We start from the raw sequence: 19,915 nt of genomic DNA, 5'->3' as shown, positions 1-19,915 counted from the left end.
GAATAGCTATGATTTTAGGTAAAATTTTATAAATATGTTGTCTATTGCAATATCTTTAAATAATAATAACTAGCTATGATAATATATAAAATAAAGGAGAAAATTGCAAGTTGATAATTATTGTAATTTTTTTTAAAAACATTAAAGAATTTCTAGTTAATTAAATACATTTAGTTTTTAGTTTACAGATGCGTGCATTAAAAACTTAGTTTTATTCAATAAAATTTTCAAATTCTCCATGCAAAATTGATTTTTCGTTTCCATGTAAAATTAATTTTCCTTTAAATTGGGTTTCCGAAGATTCGAATTGCGGAAAACAATAAGTTAGAGCTCCACTAACTTGTGCTTCCCTGCCGTAACCTTATGTTAGCAGCAAAACAGCTTTTACAGTAAAAGAGACGCACTCACCGAAGTTAAGTTCTTTTTATTTAAGTTCCTATTATCCTGAGATTACCTTTGTTACTACAATCGTAATATAATGATGTCTTACTTTTTTTTTATTTGAAGAAAAGTTCCTTTTAATTTTATATTACTTTTTCAATATACTACCCTTTAAAAAATTCCCAATTAAATTACGGTAAAAAGTACCGGCATCCTGGGTGCATTATCAGCAGAATTATTTTGACTGTGAAATCCGTTTTTACCGTAAAATTTTATGCCATATGTTTTACAGGAATAATTATTTAACGACAGTGATTTTACAATAAATATTACTGTAAAAATTACGGTGTATAATACTTTTTGTTCCTTAAAATTTTACTGTAAAAAGTACCAGCACCCTGGGTGCCAGTGCAATTTACCGTAATTTGTTCCGGAATATCTTACAGTGAACGATGATGTTTCCTTATCTTGATTGATGCAGTATTTTATAATCTTTTTACATCTCAAATGCAGACAATTGCGATTAAGCATTTTAGAGAAATTGATTTTTATAAATAGAGAATTTTAGAGAACGTTTTTTAATTTTTTGTAAGACAAACGTTATGTAATTTTTTGAAGGACAAACGTTTTGAGAACGTTATGCACTTTAACTGTTTCAAACTAATAACAAAACGAGAAAAGGAACAAAAATGCTATCAAAATGTGAGAAATTACTTTTAAGAAAAGCAACTATACAGTGTGAAAAAAATAATCAGATTTTCACGTACTTAGGACTCAATAATAGTTTGAGGTCCTAATCAGCTAATTGAAGACTGCAGACGATATTTTAACTTATGAAATGAAACACAAAAAAAGTACTCTTTCTAAATAAATTTACCGTTTTTTACCGATTTGGATTCCTGATCCTCAAAATATGGGGTTTAACCGCAATCTGGAAAATATAGTCTCAATAGTTTGGTCAGGTGGGCGTTTGAAAGTTGGGACTTCTTAATATTAATTTCATTTTTTTTGTGTATTACTCCACGTGTCCAGAACTTTTTAAGCGAATCAAAAAACTTTTCCACACAATTATAAATTTCGGTTATCCAAAATGTAATGCTAAGAAAAAAATAATTTTTAATCAATATTGATTATTTAATGATACTTAACTTAAAAATAGTTGAAATATACAAATTTTTACTTTATTTTAAGGAATGTAATTTTTAATGACCGATTACAAAATCTGAACGAAATCAGTAGATTATTTCTTCAGAAATTAAATTTCAAGTAAAAGAATTTTTAAAAATTTGATAATTATGAAACTATTTGACTAGATTCACTCAAATTTTGTATTTTGCCTATAAAAATCTCATTCTTTAAAATTAATGCAGAAATTTGCATACCTTACAATTTAAACTTTCGACTATTATTACATAAAATGATAAATACTTATTAAAAATTATGTTTCGCTTGGAATTAATCTACCACTGAGGATATTATACGTCAGCACTATGGTCGATGCGAGCCGGGTGCGGAATACGTATCAACCTACCATCGTTGGAATCACAATGGCACATTTTTAATTTTATAACCGTCGAGGAACGGTCGACCCAATTTTGGACTTACAACTACCAAAGTTCAACTCCATAGCCTTGCAATTTAGAGCCTCAATCCAGAAGACGAGGAAACTCCTGGATAAAGCATTGGGAGAAATTTGCCTTAGAGGCGTTTCTAATAATTTCCTTTAAATTCTTCCCTTCTTTTCCAGCAATCAAACAGATTATGATGTTTTATACAGCCGCCTTGCTTGATAGTGATTCGTTTGATTTTGATAGCGTTTTTATTTTTTCGTCGCTTAAACAATGGTTTGCGACCCCTAACGGGCAAACTTTTTTTCCTTCATTTCTGGAATACGCTTCCAAAAAATATGTATCAAAGGCGGCTTTTACGGAACATCCTGTACACATGATTTAGAATTAAAATATTTTGCGGTAAGGAAAGAAACACTCTAGAAATCTAGCGTGATGTCAAGAAAGTGTAAGGAGAAGGTGTTCTGAACAATGCTTTAGGGTTAAATAAGTTCCAAACAGCAACTATAATCTCCAAACAAGTTGTCTTTTAATTTTATATGTTAAGTGACTATCGTGCGTAAAGTTTACAATAAAAAAGATAAAGCACACATAAAATTAACATGATGGAAATAACCCCATTTCCTTTAATTAACTTCAATTACGTTGTTATTAGCAATTTCTAGTCTCTTGGTAACCAACCCATAAGTAAAAGTTAATTGTGTTAATGAACTAAAACATCATGTTATGTATTTTCCTTACAGGCATGTCATTTTCCCTTTTTGTTGTTTTCTTCTTCAAAGAACTCCGCCCATTTTCTCTTGATACCATCAACTAAATTGTGAGGCAGAAATTTATGCCAAAATATTCCACTTTCTCCAGCGTTGTTTTGTTCCTCCAAGAAAGCGGAAAATAAATAAAGGTCAACATCCAATACCCCGCGGAAAAATCCGGTTGGACGGAGAATCGATAATTATCCGGATCTCCTGAATTCCGCAAATGAAAGGAGCCATTTGTTTATGAAAGGGTCTACTGTCTTCAAAGAAAAGAAGAAAAAAACTTTCAAACATTTTGTTTGTTATTTTTCGTTAGATAACTTTTGACTTAAGATTCTCATATGTATGTAAATGACTCGCATAAACTCTGACAGCAAAATTTATAAACAAATTTGCATAAATCATAAATATAAAAAGTTAGAGACTTCTGTTTTAAAATTAATCCAAAAATATTTAAATTTTCTATAAGAATCAAAAATTATTGTTTAAACTCAAATAAGCACTATAAAATACAATAATTTGAAGCGTAGGAGTAAAAATAACAGTTTTACACTCTAGTACAAAATAAATAAGTAAACTCTTAAAAGAAAAAAAAAAGGCAATGAATTCTACTAACTGGAAATTTTAATTCGAAATTTTATTCAAATTTTAGAGAACTCTAAAAAGGGACTGAATTGTGAAACTAACCGAGCTGAAGAATTATACAATACGATTGAAAGAACTATAGAACAGCTGAAATTGTAAAAAATCCCCTTGTGATTAGATATATAAATATTTTGCACTATTTTAAGTTAAAAAACTTATGAACAAAGAAACTATAAATTTTAATGACAGTAAAACTGCTTTAATTTATTTTAAAATAGCAGTATGAAAGTTATAGATTTTACGCTGTAGTTGTAGGTTATATCTTCTAAAGTTTTAATCCTTGCGAGTTTTTGTTCGTTTTTTTAAAGAAAAAAAGAGAGAGAAAAATTAGGACTCAATAATTTTAAACGATATGAATTCAGNATAACTTTTGACTTAAGATTCTCATATGTATGTAAATGACTCGCATAAACTCTGACAGCAAAATTTATAAACAAATTTGCATAAATCATAAATATAAAAAGTTAGAGACTTCTGTTTTAAAATTAATCCAAAAATATTTAAATTTTCTATAAGAATCAAAAATTATTATTTAAACTCAAATAAGCACTATAAAATACAATAATTTGAAGCGTAGGAGTAAAAATAACAGTTTTACACTCTAGTACAAAATAAATAAGTAAACTCTTAAAGAAAAAAAAAAAGGCAATGAATTCTACTAACTAGAAATTTTAATTCGGAAACTAACCGAGCTTAAGAATTATACAATACGTTTAAAAGAACTATAGAACAGTTGAAATTGTAAAAAATCACCCTGTGATTGGATATATAAATATTTTTCGACTATTTTAAGTGTATTAAAAAACTTATGAAGAAGCAAACTTTAATTTTTAATCACAGTATAGCTGTTTTAATTTATTTTAAAATAGCAGTATGGAAGTTATAGATTTTACGCTGTAGTTGTAGGTTATATCTTCTAAAGTTATAATCCTTGCGAGTTTCTGTTCTTTTTTTTAAAGAAAGAAAAAGGGAAAAAAATTAGGACTCAATAAATTTTTTCTTTTTAGCCCACAGGAATAAAAAAAATGTTTGCCGATTTTTCTATGCGTATTCTGCAGCAAATGTACGCTTCGTATTTTACAGACACGTCATTTCTGTTCAAGCTAGTCTAAAGACACTGTTAGACGGGACACTGCTTTAGAATAAAATCATTTAGAATAAAATCATTTAAAATATATATTTACATTATTATATATTATTTTAAAGAGGTTGAATACTTTAATTAGAAATATATTTGGGTTACAGAAATATATTTATAATTTAAAGAATAATGTAGAAATATATTTATAATTAAAGTAAAGCTTATTATATACGCTACGTAAACAATGATAACAATATGCATACTAACGCAATATACGTAGTAAATTATCGTTTACCTTCAAATGTGGATGCCGGATACAAAGGAGTGCATATGTTGTCTAATGTAAATTTTTGTATAAAAATTATGAAAAGTATGCTAATAATTAAAAACGCATCAAATTAATGATTAAAAATAAATTAATATTATCGATGCGAAACCAAAATCAAAGAAAATCAGTTTAATTCAAGAGTCATGGATTCAATTTAATTTGACAACGAGTTTGATCAAATTAAAGGTCGAGTCTTGTTCTTATCTCTGAAGGTATAGGCAATAAGTAAATTAAGAAGTATATAAATAAGGAAAAAGTAAGCATTACATAAAAAGATACAATATAAAATGAAAGATTATTTTTTAAATAAGACAATTTAAGAAACTTTATTTACTGATGGCATTAAGTTATCAAGAAATAACATTTAATGAAACCCTTCATAATTTTTTTTAATATACGTTTAGGAATTTACGTAAAAAAGTAAGAGAAATAAACTAAATGTATGAGTAATGTTACATAATATTAAATTTATGAAATAAAATATAGTTTATTACAAAAATTTAATATTATTACTTTCACAGTAATAATATTTATTTAAATAAAATAAAATTTAAAAAAAATATGAAAGAATTTCACATTACATATTTTATTTACTTTGTATGTTGACAGCTTTAAATGCAGAGACGATTAAAGTTGTAGTGTATTGAAATTAATTCTAGATTTTAACATTATATAAATCAATTTATTCTGACAATATTCTTTTGCAAATTAGGTAAATTAAATGTTCTATATTGATAAATACGTAAATGTAAATTAATATCAGAAAGCAAAATCCTTCCGAATGTTCGTCAAAATATAAGCATGTTTTAAAAATATGTAATTTAAAATTAATAACTGTTTATTCTATTTTTTTACTTAAAAATAATTATAGTAATTTTAGCCATTGAAGAAAAGTTAGAATGGTAAAAAATATTCTTTTTCAATTGCATTAATCAGTAAATAAATTTAAAAAAACTTTCTAATTCCTTTACATTTAACAATGGTTAAATACTATATTTTAATTAATATCAGGGCAATATTTTCCTTCCAAAAGAAAATCACTAACTATTAAAGGCAATAATTTGTTTGCCGTTTGGTTACTGGCATCAATATGTAAATGAAAACATCTAATTACATGTAAACACAAAACTGCGGCTGTATTTTGTTATCTACCCAAATTCGGTAATCGAATAAAATAATTAATATTCCAATTCATATTACATTGACAATTATTAATTTAATAATAATTAATAATAAAAAATAGAGACTACTTTTCATCAAACCAATCATTAACTTATAAAATTAAAAAATTAATTCCCGTTCCAGTTTTAACCGACAATATATAATTGAAAACATTTAATTGCAATGTAAACACAAAACTGCGGCTGTATTTTGTCGTCTGCTCGAAGAGCGAGTTCAAAACATTACGAGGTAAGGTAGAATAGGTAAGATAGGGGTCAAGAGAAACACGTGAAACACTAGATGACAGCAGACGACTTTTTAAATAAATGAAATTATACAATCCAGAAAAAAAATAATCGAATCGATACTCACATTATTCTGATAGATGAATTGTTATAATCCGAAAAATTTATCCAGCAGGTAAGTCACGAGTAGATATCATTCCAAATACAACTCCTTGAAGGTGCGCAAGGAAACTGCCGTGCCGCACGCTTTTCTACTTCATGACTCATTCCACACACCAAGTCATTTACTTTTATCATTCTGCGCACGGCTGGTGCGCAACTTTACTATTTCCGGCGAAGGATTGCTAGATGGAGTAATGCGTATACTACGATTTCCATTTCGGGTTGGTTGACAGATGTTTTTCCTTTATCCTTTCTTTGGCGTTATTTTTTTCTAATACTTGGCTTCGTACTAAGCTGTGGCAATTTATTACAAACTTTCAACTTGAAATCTTTATTGATTGATTAACTTTTTTAATCGAATAGTTGTTGAAATTCATATAATTTAAACGTTTAAATTTGATGCACAAATTTGTTTGTAAGCATAAAATTTTTTGGTTTTGGATGAAGAATTGGATCAACAACTGGATAAAAGCTGCAAAGATAAAAATGGATTAAATGGTGTTGAAACTTATTAAATTTTAACCGTCTTTTATATTATAATTTAGTATAAAGTCGACCACTGATTCGGCATTTAACTTTTGTTTGTCCTTAAAGAATTTGCTTGGTATTCAACCATAGAATACCTCTTTAGAATAACTTGATTGATATTCAACCATATAATACTTTCTTATTATAAACAGAAACATTTTTGTAAACTTTCTATAATTCAGAAAAATATTGATCAAATTAGATACATTTTGATAGTAGTTTTTTGAACGATTAGTGTTGATTTCTTATACTTTAGTTACAATACATAAAGATTGTGATGTAAGATACAAGCGGAAGTATACATAAGTAAGTTTCAAATATTTTCAAAAGTTTAATTTTATTTGTTACTTTTATTTTATAAACAGAAAAACAAGGATTCACCATCGTGTTCCTCAGTTTAGCTTATTATAAGAAATATAATGTTAAAAATGAATTTAATAAGTCTACTTCTTACACTTTTCTCCAAGCGAGAACTTAGTTCTGGCTAGTTTTTCTTTGAAATTATAACTCTTTCAAAAATAATGTTTCATGCAAGAAAAAAAAATTTATGAAGTACCAAAAATTAAATTTTTTTAATGAAATAATTACATAGTCCGAAACTAGTTTACTTAATTAAATTATCATATAGGTTTATTCTGGACATATTCCATTAAACAGTTATAAATTTATTTATTCGTTACTAAGAAAATTCTATTTNAAAAACGGCTATGCCTAGGGCCTACGAAAGGTATAATCCGGCTCTGCATAAGTTTCAAATATTTTCAAAAGTTTAATTTTATTTGTTACTTTTATTTTATAAACAGTAAAACAAGAATTCACCATCGTGTTCCTCAGTTTAGCTTATTATAAGAAGTATAATGCTAAAAATGAATTTAATAAGTTTACTTCTTACACTTTTTTCCAAGCGAGAACTTATTTCTGGCTAGTTTTTCTTTGAAATTATAACTCTTTCAAAAATAATGCTTCATGCAAGAAAAAAAAGAAAAAAAAATTAAGAAGTACCAAAAATTTAATTTTTTTAATGAAACAATTACATAGTCCGAAACTAGTTTACTTAATTAAATTATTATATAGATTTATTCTGGACATATTCCATTAAACAGTTATAAATTTATTTATTCGTTACTAAGAAAATTCTATTTTCATTATTAAGAAATTTTATCTTTAGTTTTATATTAAGAAGTTTTATACGCAAGTGAGATTCGGAAAATATCCAAAAGTGGTTAATGAATTATTTTTTTTTAAAAATCCTTCAAAAATAGGCAGTTTGGCAATCTGCTTAACTTTCCTTTCTAATTCCTGAAAAATGCAGGATGCTGTAAATACATACAGCCAGCAAACTGACGTTAGTTGAAAACCTAGGAAATTTCTCATATTATTTGAAACCATTGAAGATGAAAACGGAATAAAATCAGTATTTTCAATAAAAAATGTACCTTATCATATATTTCTTTTACTTAATTCATTTACATGCGTTTCAGAAATTATAGCATTAAAAATGATTGTCAAAATTAATTTCATTTCATTCAGCATTCTGCTGTGTGAAACATTCAGCCAATTTTATTTACATTTAAGAAATCAAAATGTGTGCATTAAATACTTCATTTAATCTTCAGTTTTTAAAGTAGCTAATTCAAAAAAAAAAGTGTTGTTGCATTGTATTGTATTATAATTATTATTTCCCTCCTTCGGATACCAAACTGGTTACCTTTCAAAATTTCCTGGTACAACATATAAATGTAAATGGTAACCAACCAGAATGCCCATCACAAATGTATTTAAATATTTTAATTCTTCAACCCCTTCCCCAATTTTAACATCTCAATTAGTTCGCAACAATATAACAACAAAACTTTTTTTTCACTGTCTAGCTCAGGGGTTTCCAACTTATATGAGGCCGGGGCCACAATTAAAAACACAAATCAAATGGCGGGCCGCAACTTAATCAAAATTTTATGTAGAACTCTTTTATGTTTGAAGGAACATTAAATATTACTGACAGATTTCTACCAAGTTGTACAAAACAAAAGTATTGAATTACAAATTAAAATAAGAAGTAGANTAGGACTCTTTTATGTTTGAAGGAACATTAAATATTACTGACAGATTTTTACCAAGTTGTACGAAACCAAGTTGTTGTATTGAATTACAAATTAAAATAAGAAGTAGATTTTTACAAATATTTAATTGCATGTTAAAAAAATCGGGCCACAATAACTTTAATGTGCACCCATGTATTAAACAATTAATGTGCAACAGATATCTAAATGCTAAGATATAAAACTTTAAAAAGGTTGGTATTAAAACTTACATAGTAGCACACAAAATGTTCAGTGACAAAACTGAGGTTTGTCTGCTGCAACCACCAGAGAATAGATATTTACATTTTATATTTACAAATGTGTGTGTAAATATTTTTGCCCAAAATGAGTGGTTTCAAAAGGTTAAATCGGAGAATTTCTTCGAGAAAATTTCTGATGCACACATGCTAAATTATATTCACAAAATACAAAAACAAATGAAATAAAAAAGAGCAACATACACGATTATTTTTGTATTTGAATAAATATTTTCTTGGATGCAAAACCTGACAAATAATTTTTTTTGCACTGTTGGTATGATAAATTTCACAGAAATGAAGAAATTAGGTTTTTATTAACGAGAAAAGTATTTTAAACCCAGATAGATTTTTTACGAAAATTGTCCGCTAGAGAATGTATAATATATTTAGTTCGCGGGTCACAAAAAAAAGGCTTCACGAGCCGGATTCGGACCCCGGGCCGCCAGTTGGAAACCACTGGTGTAGCTGTTGCCCGAGTGGGAATACTTTTATTTCAATTTTAACTTCGTTCAAGAGATTTTGCGATATTGTCAAAAATTTTTATGCGTTGAATTTTCATAATAATATAAATAAAATCTGCATTCTTTGATAGACTTAATTTGATTCTTAAAAACTTTTTCAAATGACAAATTAAAGTTACAAGAAATAAATTATTGCAGTTGAATTAGCCACTAATAGTAAACTGATTGAAATCATTGATTCCTAACTGTTAATAAAAGTCACTGATTGATTACAAATAAAAAATGAGTTATTAAATAAACTCGAACAGGGAATCGAATATCGGTTAATTGAATGGATTATTTTGAATCAACGGTTACAATTGCTCTTTTAGAATTGTGTTTGAAATTGCTTGAGAATTTCTCACATAATTTTGATAATTCTTTTTGCCTAAATTAAAATTGTTTGTGATTTCCGAAATTCGAGCTAATAATTCGAATATCTGCAGTTCATTTGTTTGTAAAATAGTCACTCGTTCGAAGCTATCTATTCGGATTTAATAATTAGAAAGCCACTTAAATAAAAATTCTTTAGTTTCATTCTAATTAGTAAGATTATTAGTTTTCTTCAAACTTCAATTATTAATTAGGAAAATCTCAAATAATTAGTTTAAAGACAAAGTTTTTCTTTTCTTTTTTTTTTTTTTTTTTTGTCAGCACAGTTTAAGTTCTTTTTAAAATTTATTTCTACACAGTTCATTACTTAAAATGATCTGTTCAAACTTTTTTAACAATTTAAAAAAACCAAGAATAATTTTTACGAATGTTATTGTAATGGTGCAGTAGACTATCGATTAACAGGAAGATCGGGAAGTGCTCCGTCCCGGATCGGTGAATATTCTAATCGAAACTAAGCAAATTGTGATAAAAATAAATAAATAAATAAATTAAAATTTAAAGAAAACTCAAAATTATTCGAAGACATTTAATAATTCGAATAACTTAATTGGAAGAGAGGAAGCATGAACTTAAATGGTATTTTAGTATTACGCTTGAACTCGGGTGACCCTTTAAATCAGTGATTCTCAAGAAAAACATTCGGATTTGTCTTATTTAAATCACAAAATGAATTATCTAGTCGAAATTCGAACAAAATGCATTATAAAGAAAGTCATTAAGGAAAAAATTAGAACCCAATAATAAGTGTATACATNATTAAATATCTTTAAAAGAAATAAAAGAACTACTTCAAAATTAATACCTTTTGATAAGTTCCCTTTCAAATTCTGCGGTAAGACTATCTTTTCATAGTTATACATCTGAAGCAGTGGTCGGAGAAAACTACATTATTTTTGTAGTTTACTATAACTACAACTACTTCGTTACAAATGTAGTTAACTACAATTGCAAATACTTTTTTTTAAATATTATGACTACAAACTACTTTCGAAATGTAGTCACTAAGTTAAGGAACTGATCTTTGCTCGAAAAATTAATTTACACCTATGTTCGAAATGGTTTCGAATGAAAAATTGAATTATGTTAAACATGAAGAATTATCTAGAAATAGTTAATAGTGTTTACATGAACCAGTTTGTTATTCTAAAACATTATTTTTTTCGAATTTGTTCATTTAATTAAACTTTTTATGCCCTTCTCGATAGCGAACATTTAATGTGAGAAATGCTAAGAAATTATTGCAATTTCGACTGAAGTGTTTAATGCTCTTTTATTACTGCTAAGAAATTATGTACACGTTCCCTTTCTTTGAAATAAGATCAATGTTTGACGAGTGTACATTCGCATGCGAAAGTGTGAACAAAGTGATAAATTATACATTATTCGTAATAGCTAACTCAAATATTAGTTACACGCAACTCTAAATACGCAATTTTTGTCAACTCACAGTTATATGGGTATTTTAAATTGTGTCCGATGACAGACCCGCGAAGATTTGTAACCATCAAATTCGAACAATTAGTTATGTTAGAAGCCTGTTTCTTTACTATGCTAACGTAAAAAGTAGTTGCCAGGAATCGCTACAACCTACTGGTTTTTTGTGTCGCACGCTACACTACAAACTCCACAAAAAAAATTAGCGACTACAGTAGTTTTACTACTTGTAGAGCGTCACTTCCGACCACTGATCTGAAGTTGTAATACAACAATATTTAATATTCAATATTTTATTTTACTTATTATAATTTATTTTACGTTTTTACTACTTTGATAAACATATAAGTAGGCCAATGTGATTACAATATTAATCATCATGTAGAAGCCCATAAAGGATTTCATTCATTCTAGCGCATGTAATCATAGCCATGTAATGCGGCATTGTTTACGTTCAGTAAGGCATCAAGTGGTCTAATGCAGTGTTCCCCAACCCCAGGTCCACCCATTTCATTGAAAGTGAATTAAGATTCCTAGGTTTATACCCCAAATTAAAAATAAATCTCAAATTAAAATTCTATTTATTTTAAGAAAAGTGGCCCCCGAAGATAGTGACATAAATTTTTTAATATTTAATTACATTAATTTACTATTATGAATTACGGTTAGAGAGANGCGTAAAAATTACAAAACACTGCAATTATTTTCTCTTTTAATTAGTTTTGATAATATTCAATGATCATAACTGCAAATATCATAAATAAAACACGATAGCGCGGCGCGAATTTTACATTGGAACCAATGAAGAACTTCGTCTTCTTTCTCGATCGTGACTCATTGATTTAAGTAAGTTAAAATGTTAAATCACTTTATAATTATTTTTTGGTGTAACTGCATTTTATTTTGAAGGCATGTTTAAATGGAATTAAATTAAAATTAATAAATCAAAATAATCTAAAATATAAACAATCAACGTCGTCGTTCCCCAGCGGGCTGTGGTAAAATTATCAAACGTTGACAGGTCCGCGGTGATAAAAAGGTTGGGGAACACTGGTCTAAAGGTATGAAAAGGTTGAAAATAACTGGGGTAAACCACAAAACCATGGTGCAATCGAAAACTTCATACGTAAGATTTTTAAGCATTTTTTATTTAGAAGGGGGAGGTCATATTACGAATATTTTTATTAAAAAATTAAATTGATGAAATGTACAACAAGTATGCACAATGTCCATATCATAATGCCTTCATGCGAGGACACTAATTTTTGACTATACTGGACAAAAATTTCCAAAAACAAATTGTCTCACCACAGTCCTGGGATACTAAATGGGTTTGTAGCATATATAAGTATTTTTTCATAACCCAAATGAAAAATGCAGACATGAGAGAATTAATGGCGTTAATGAATGTAATTTTGAAGGATTGAAGTTAAGATTTTTGTCCCATTTAAAGTTTGCACAGCCATTAATCATTTATTTAGTTCTAGTAAACTTATAGCTAACATAAAAACTTCGTCTTAAAAATTTTGTGATTTTTCAAAATTATCTGCGGGATTTCTTATGGCTACAATTATGGCAATATCAGTAAATAAAAACTGTATTCGAAATACAATTACGGAACCTATAACGCATATTTTCCAAATTATTACTAAACCAGAATTTTTACAAACCTCACCATATAAGGCTTATTTTTTTCTGATTTATTCAATAACTTTCCACAGTCTCGCGAATAATTACGAGACGCAGGTAAAATTCGTGATCGTTCTGTTGACAAATCCAGCTGTCGCAATAAATCTGTACTGTCGCATTATGCAAAAATGCGGAGTATTTGCTGCGGTGAAAGAATTTTCCAAAAAGCACAATGGTTTATTGTCAGACATATCTATACAAATTTTAAAATTTTAGACAACGGAATTACTGAGGGGAGATTATGTGATTCACATCTCAAATATAATCACTAATGAATAATTCATAATCTAAATTTAATTGAGGAGGAAATAATGCCTAAAACCAATAGTTGAATTTTTATATATTTTTCTTTTCTAATACTTAATCTTATAATAAAAATTGGTATTAAAATATTTATTTCTGCACTTATTAAATTAAAAGATATTTTTTGGCATTTAACTATGCAAATCTTGTTATTTAACCCATAGAGCTCCTAAATTTAGTTTTGTAAGACAATTTCTTTAATTCTATAAAGCTTAGTTTTTCTTTATTTATATTTCTAGCGTCGTTTCACTAAGCACATATTTAATCTTGTTATTGATCCCATAGAGCGTCTAAATTCAGTTTTGTAAGACAATTTTTTTAATTCTATAAATCTTAATTTTTCTTTTCTTTTATATTTCTGGCATCGTTTCCTAAGCATATATTTAATCTTGTTATTTATCCCATAGAGCACCTAAATTCAGTTTTGTAAGACAATTTTTTTAATTCTATAAATCTTAATTTTTCTTTTCTTTTATATTTCTGGCATCGTTTCCCTAAGCATATATTTAATTTTATTATTTATCCCATAGAGCACCTAAATTCAGTTTTGTAAGACAATTTTTTTAATTCTATAAATCTTAGTTTTTCTTTTCTTTTATGTTTCTAGCTTTTTACTATGCACATGTTAAATAAAATATGCATTTTGAACGAAAAGGTTTTTTTATTACAATATCTTCTTACATGTGGAAATAGGGATTGAAATAAGTTTTGCAGCGAGCGATTATTCAACCCCTATCGTTCCGGCAAATTATGCAATTTCCGAAGTTAAGGAAGTTTTCAAATATCCTCCATCATCTGATAAGAGCAGATCGGGAAGGTTGATTAGAACTGCTTTTATCCACTAGAACTGCTATGAACTTATCTCTATAGAGCGGACGCTTGAGAAATTTGCATCCAGCGGGCCGCATCCCGTCACAAAAGGTTTTATCTTTCTCTCATTCCTGGGCAAAGTGCTTTCGTTAAATTATCACCAAGAACTATAAGTTTTATCTATTTATTTACTAACTAACCCGTCTGTTCTAGAAACTTATTATTTATTCTAGAAATTTGAAAATATTCTAAGCAGCTAAAGTTTAAAGTAGAAAAATGCAAGGGAAAAGTGTGTTTATTTTTCTTTTAAATTAAAACTTATTAATAATTAATTGAATATACAGTAATTTACAATGTATATTAATTATTAATATAAAATGCAATAATTTAAGTGGCCAAGATTTCTTGCTGGTTAAGGCACTGAGCTTTCCTTGTAAAGGACCCGATTTTATGTCTAATGGCAACTTGAAGCCCACTTAGCTTTAAATTGATAGCTACCAGTTTGTTTAGAAAATAAAGACAGCTGGTCCGTAACGCTGCCCCCCCCCCTCTTTCAGATATGTTACTGTTGGTTTCTGAATATTGTCTGATAAAAAAGACGATTCAACTTTTGAAATTAGCGTTCAGTTTCGAATAAATTTTTTTTAAAATTGAAAGTCTGTTGGTTTTGGGAAAATTTCATGGTAATTCTAAGGTAAATCCTTAAAATTCAGTTTATTTTTAATAACTTTACCAACATGCGTAAAAATTACTTTGGATTTAAAAAATTAAAAAGAATTTTTAATGAGAATAATCGCAGCAATTACTTTCGCATAAATGAAAATAAAGCGTCCAACATTTCATCGAAATAAGTATTGAACTTAACTAAAAGATGACGAAAAAATTCAATTCCTATCTTCTAACAATTAAGAATTTCCATTGGTAATAATTAAAAAATCTGTTTTCTAAAGGCTCTGACGTCACAAAAAGTAACAGGTTTTGCGAAAAATATGCTATTTTCTTAACTGCTGTGAGTTTACAACAGTATAACTGTTAGGTCAAATTTAACCTATCTTTAGCCAGTGCCGTCTTTGATAATTATGGAAATGATGCAAAATGTCAATAACATAGAAGGTTTTGTGTTATGAGACAGAAAAAAGGGTTTGTGATATATTTTTTAATATTTGAAAAACTACTCCAACGTTGAATTATCTGGGCTCATAAAAATTAATTTGATAATTTTTATCTAGGTGGAAAAATCTCACTGAACGGCAATTTTTAAAAAAGTTCGAAACTTTTAAAATCTTTAAGTTACTTACCTGTTCGAAAGCCATTCATTCATTCTTTTTCTAGGCTCATTCTTTACATTCTTTGGTGTAAAGAATAAGCCTAGAGAAGTTCATGCCTTTACAGCTAGAATAAAATTATAGAATAAACAGTAAATTAAAATCATAAATTATATATTTAAAATTATTGTTTGACCTCGAGTCAGAGCCATTAAAATGTGGCTTTTTAAATTTTTCCAAGAAAGTTGCTGTTGTTGTTGTTAATTTACGTCGCACTAGAGCTGCACAATGGGCTATTGGCGACGGTCTGGGAAACATCCCGGAGGATGATCCGAAGACATTCCATCACAATTTTGATCCTCTGCGGAGGGGATGGTACCCCCGCTTTGGTAGCCCGACGACCTGCGCGCGAAGTCGAGCACTTTACGGTAGCACAGTTTAACGAGGACCAATACCGCACACCCTCGGTCCCTACGCAGACTGATCCAAGTGGTCACCCACCCGCACACCGGCCGCAGCCAGCGATGCTTGACTTCGGTGATCTGCTGGGAACCGTGTCTTAACGATCAGTCCACTGCGGGACTTTCCAAGAAAGGGATTCGAAAATCACAGTTAAATGACTTAAATATCTAATTTTTGAACTAATAAACTCTAATAAATAGATTTGAAAATCAGAAACAAATCAATTTTTAAACTGAATAAATCATAAAAAAGAATCAAATCATCGACACGAATAACCAATTTAGCATCATATTCTATTTAGAGTAAACCCATATCAAATTTATTTGAATGAGACGAACTAATTTGAATCTCGATTTTAATGAAGTGATTAGAATCGTAGTCTTGAATTAATCTACTCGATTAATCGACATTTGAGTCAATGTTCGATGAGGCTGATTAATTAAATCAGTTGATTAGAAGCAGTCGCGAAGTCTAATCAACTGATTAAGACAAGTGATCAGAATTAGTTAACGTTCAGTTACGGGATTTATTCGCATCAGAATTAGAAACGGTTAATTACGGATCAGAATTAGAAACAGCCAGCTGGTAAACTAACTGATGTGGATTTGCTTTACTTAACAATAATTAAATACTTGTAAATTTCTTTTGCATTATAGCATTAATTTGAATACAATTAAAATGTTAAAGTTTCCAAACCAAATAATTTTAAAAAGCTATTAAAAACTATTAGTGAAAATGCGTAAATTCTATAAGTTTTTGAAAATTTATAAGCACTATAAACTTTCAAAAAATAGTTTCAAAACAGTTTTTGAAACAATTTTAAAAAATTGTTCAGGTGATTTTTTTTCTGGTGACGTATTATTACAGTTAGTAACAGAGATTTTAGTTTAACCAAATCTAAAGGAAAACTGATTTTTTTTAATCTAATTTTTATAATTAAAATAATTAATTTCAATTAATGCTAGTTAATGTTAGTTAATTATTATGTATTTATTAATTATTAAATTATTAATGCTAGCTAATAATTAATTTCAACTAATGATAATTAATTTCAATTAATGCTAGTAAATCTCTCTTGATATTTTAGTATTAATTTGCATAAAATGAAATTTGCACGAAAGTTCATACCAAATAATTTTCTGAATTTGTTTTAAACAATTTTTGAAAATAATGCATTTTTTAAAACGATTTTCAAAAATTGTACAGAATTCACTTTTTTTCGGTAAATATATCTGAGATTAAATACGAACTCTGAAACTTAAAAATTTTATTTAAACTAATTCTATTATTTTGGCAGATTTCACGAAATGGACTGTACTATAGAGACGAACAACCCTTCAATTATTGGTAATGTTTGACGTTAATTTTTTCAGATAAAAGAAAATATATATAGTACATAGAAATTGATCATAAATAGCTTTTGGTGAAAGATCCTAGAATTTCTAAAACAGAAAAAAAAACAATAATTATGAATATCATGATTCCAAATTCCCATAGAAATCACACGAACTGTGAGAGTTAATATAATGATTGTTAATTTAAAATAAGAATGGTTTATTAGACTATAAAGAAAAAAAATTTAAAATTTTTTTTTCTATAACTTAAAAAAGAAAAAAAAACAATTTAAATTTAGTTACTATATTTAGTTTTATATGTTTTAATTTATTAAAAATTTTGAGTTATTTATTAATGAAGGAAGTGAATTGAAAATTATTTTAGAAAGATTCGTAATTACTAAAAATCATTACAGGTGTTTTAGTTACAAATTTTGATATCTTAGTGAAACATGGAACTTTTATTGGAAAAACAGGAAGTGATTGAATCATAAAATGATCTAAGATAAATTAAAACCGATTACTCAGACCCAATGCAATGATAATTCTCATTCCTAGAACCTTTTTTATTGAAAAGTTATAAATCCATTTCTTTATAAATATTTTAGTAAGTTTCGAATAAGTTGCTACTTTTTGTATGAACAGTTTTTAAAAGTATAAAAATTTAATAAAGTTTCACTAAAAAATATTTTTTCCTTCTTGAAATAATCAAAAAAATTATATCATAATTATCAGCAGTTGAAATGACTTAAAATCCTGACAGCGTGATTGCTTAAGAGGCTCCAAGTTAGAATGCTTTAAATAAGCAATTAAATAAATTTTAATTTTGGTAGTTTTCACTATAGTCAGCCCGAGCTATAAGCACTAATGAGTTGGGAAAATGGTATGTTTATCGTATTTTGAGTCGAATATCACTACACATTTAAGGTGAGGCCGTCGAATCATTAGGAATGTGACATAGCAAGTGTAAATGCGATCATTAGTTCAAAAGTTATTCAGGGTGTGCCCTTTTACTTTTTTTTGCATACTGAACAGCTATTGTTACGAATTATGTTTCATATATTCATTCCTGAAGGTATCCTCACATAAAAGCTGTTTTATTTACAGCTAAGAAATTTTTAGTTTTAGTTAGTAAATAGGTACTACTTCTGTTAAGAAGCATCTCTTACATTCCTGATAGTCTCGGTCTCTCTAAAAGCTATTTTATGACCAGTTAAAAAAAAATTCGAAAACATCTGCTCAATTCAATTACTACACGATGATATCGCGGGGAATGATTTCAGGAGACTTTCAGCGAAATCTAATAAAAATTGGGAGAATTAAATTTCTTTATAGTCTGCTACTTAAAAAGAAGCCAAATACAGTTGTTTATAACCTGCAGCAACCATATGGCAGAAGATTTACGTCATATTTTATACCGCGAATTTACGTGACAAAACTAGTCAAGAATTCACTTGTGATGTCGCCGCACGTTTGTAACCGGTTTTATGGACATTAAAAACAATACGAGCTGTGACGTAAGTTTTGACTAACAAAAATAAGTTTCGTATTTCGAAAAAAGAAAAAGCATATAGTAATTGTATTCCAAAACTTTCAAGGAAATGAGTTTAAATTATCGCTTGCTATCCTATCGAAAAACGTATATTGGAAGAATGGCAATTTTTAGTTAGTTCATATGTTCCAGAATTCGTAAAACTGCGGATCATAAGTTTTGTTTTCAGAATAAACTTGCAGTAGTTCCTTAAATAGTTCATTTGAATCTAAGTAGAAATTCGATATTATTTATGAGCTTTTTTTCTTCTTTTTTTTATGGTATAATTTTATCTTTGTGGTTTTCTTAAATTATTTGCAGTAAATTAGTTGCCCTAGTTATATGACAGAAATAAACTGTCGTCTATCTGAGATTTTGAACTCGTTTAATTTGTTGTAAGCAATTTTAATTTTTTATGCTCTTTGTCGCTAAATACGCACAATCCGAAAGCAGATTTAAACTGTATTGCTTAAGATAAATCTGATGCCTATTAAAAATCTAATAAAATTTTCTCGAATCATCTGCTCTAAAAAAGTACCAAACAGAATTTCCAACCAACATTTATGGGACAAAAAACAGGCGTACTATTAAAAATTTTAACCCCTTCCCCAATTTTTATGCTAAACGGATTATTTTGGAGCTTATGTAATTACTTAAAATGTTCACAAAAAAAAAAGAGAGAGAGTTTGGAATGTAGAATTTACGAAAGAATTTGGGAACCATTAAAAAATTAAACGCAATAAATTACTTTTTGGTCATCTTGCGTACGGATAAGAGTGACCAATTCGTAAACCTAGCATGCGTACAGAGTTCCTTAATCGTCGCCCGTTATTTATCTTTGTAGAATCTTTATCGAAAATTAAGATCTCATTGTATATGTTATCCTCAAAGTATGAAACGCCGGCATTGTATAGAATGCCGGATGTTTTTAGGCAAAGTATGAAATGTGAGAATTATTACATACTTTCCCTAAGCATTATATATAATGCCTCACGT

At 28.2% G+C, this 19,915-nt stretch overlaps 1 protein-coding gene across 1 annotated transcript in view; it reads right to left on the bottom strand.

Annotated features, from left to right (window-relative positions):
- LOC107436524 (amyloid beta A4 precursor protein-binding family B member 1-interacting protein) overlaps positions 1 to 6,461 on the bottom strand; it is a 145,459-nt gene extending 138,998 nt beyond the window's left edge. The window contains exon 1 of the mRNA XM_043041600.2: positions 6,292 to 6,461. Within this exon, the coding sequence (XP_042897534.1) occupies positions 6,292 to 6,293 (2 nt within the window). The 5' untranslated portion in view covers positions 6,294 to 6,461. The remainder of the gene's footprint in view (positions 1 to 6,291) is intronic.
- Between the last annotated feature and the right edge of the window lie 13,454 nt (positions 6,462 to 19,915).

This window comes from Parasteatoda tepidariorum, chromosome 4 (assembly GCF_043381705.1).
Source record: "Parasteatoda tepidariorum isolate YZ-2023 chromosome 4, CAS_Ptep_4.0, whole genome shotgun sequence".
Taxonomy (NCBI): domain Eukaryota; kingdom Metazoa; phylum Arthropoda; class Arachnida; order Araneae; family Theridiidae; genus Parasteatoda; species Parasteatoda tepidariorum.
Note: the sequence above shows the minus strand (reverse complement) of the source record. Positions and strands in the feature narration are given on the sequence as shown.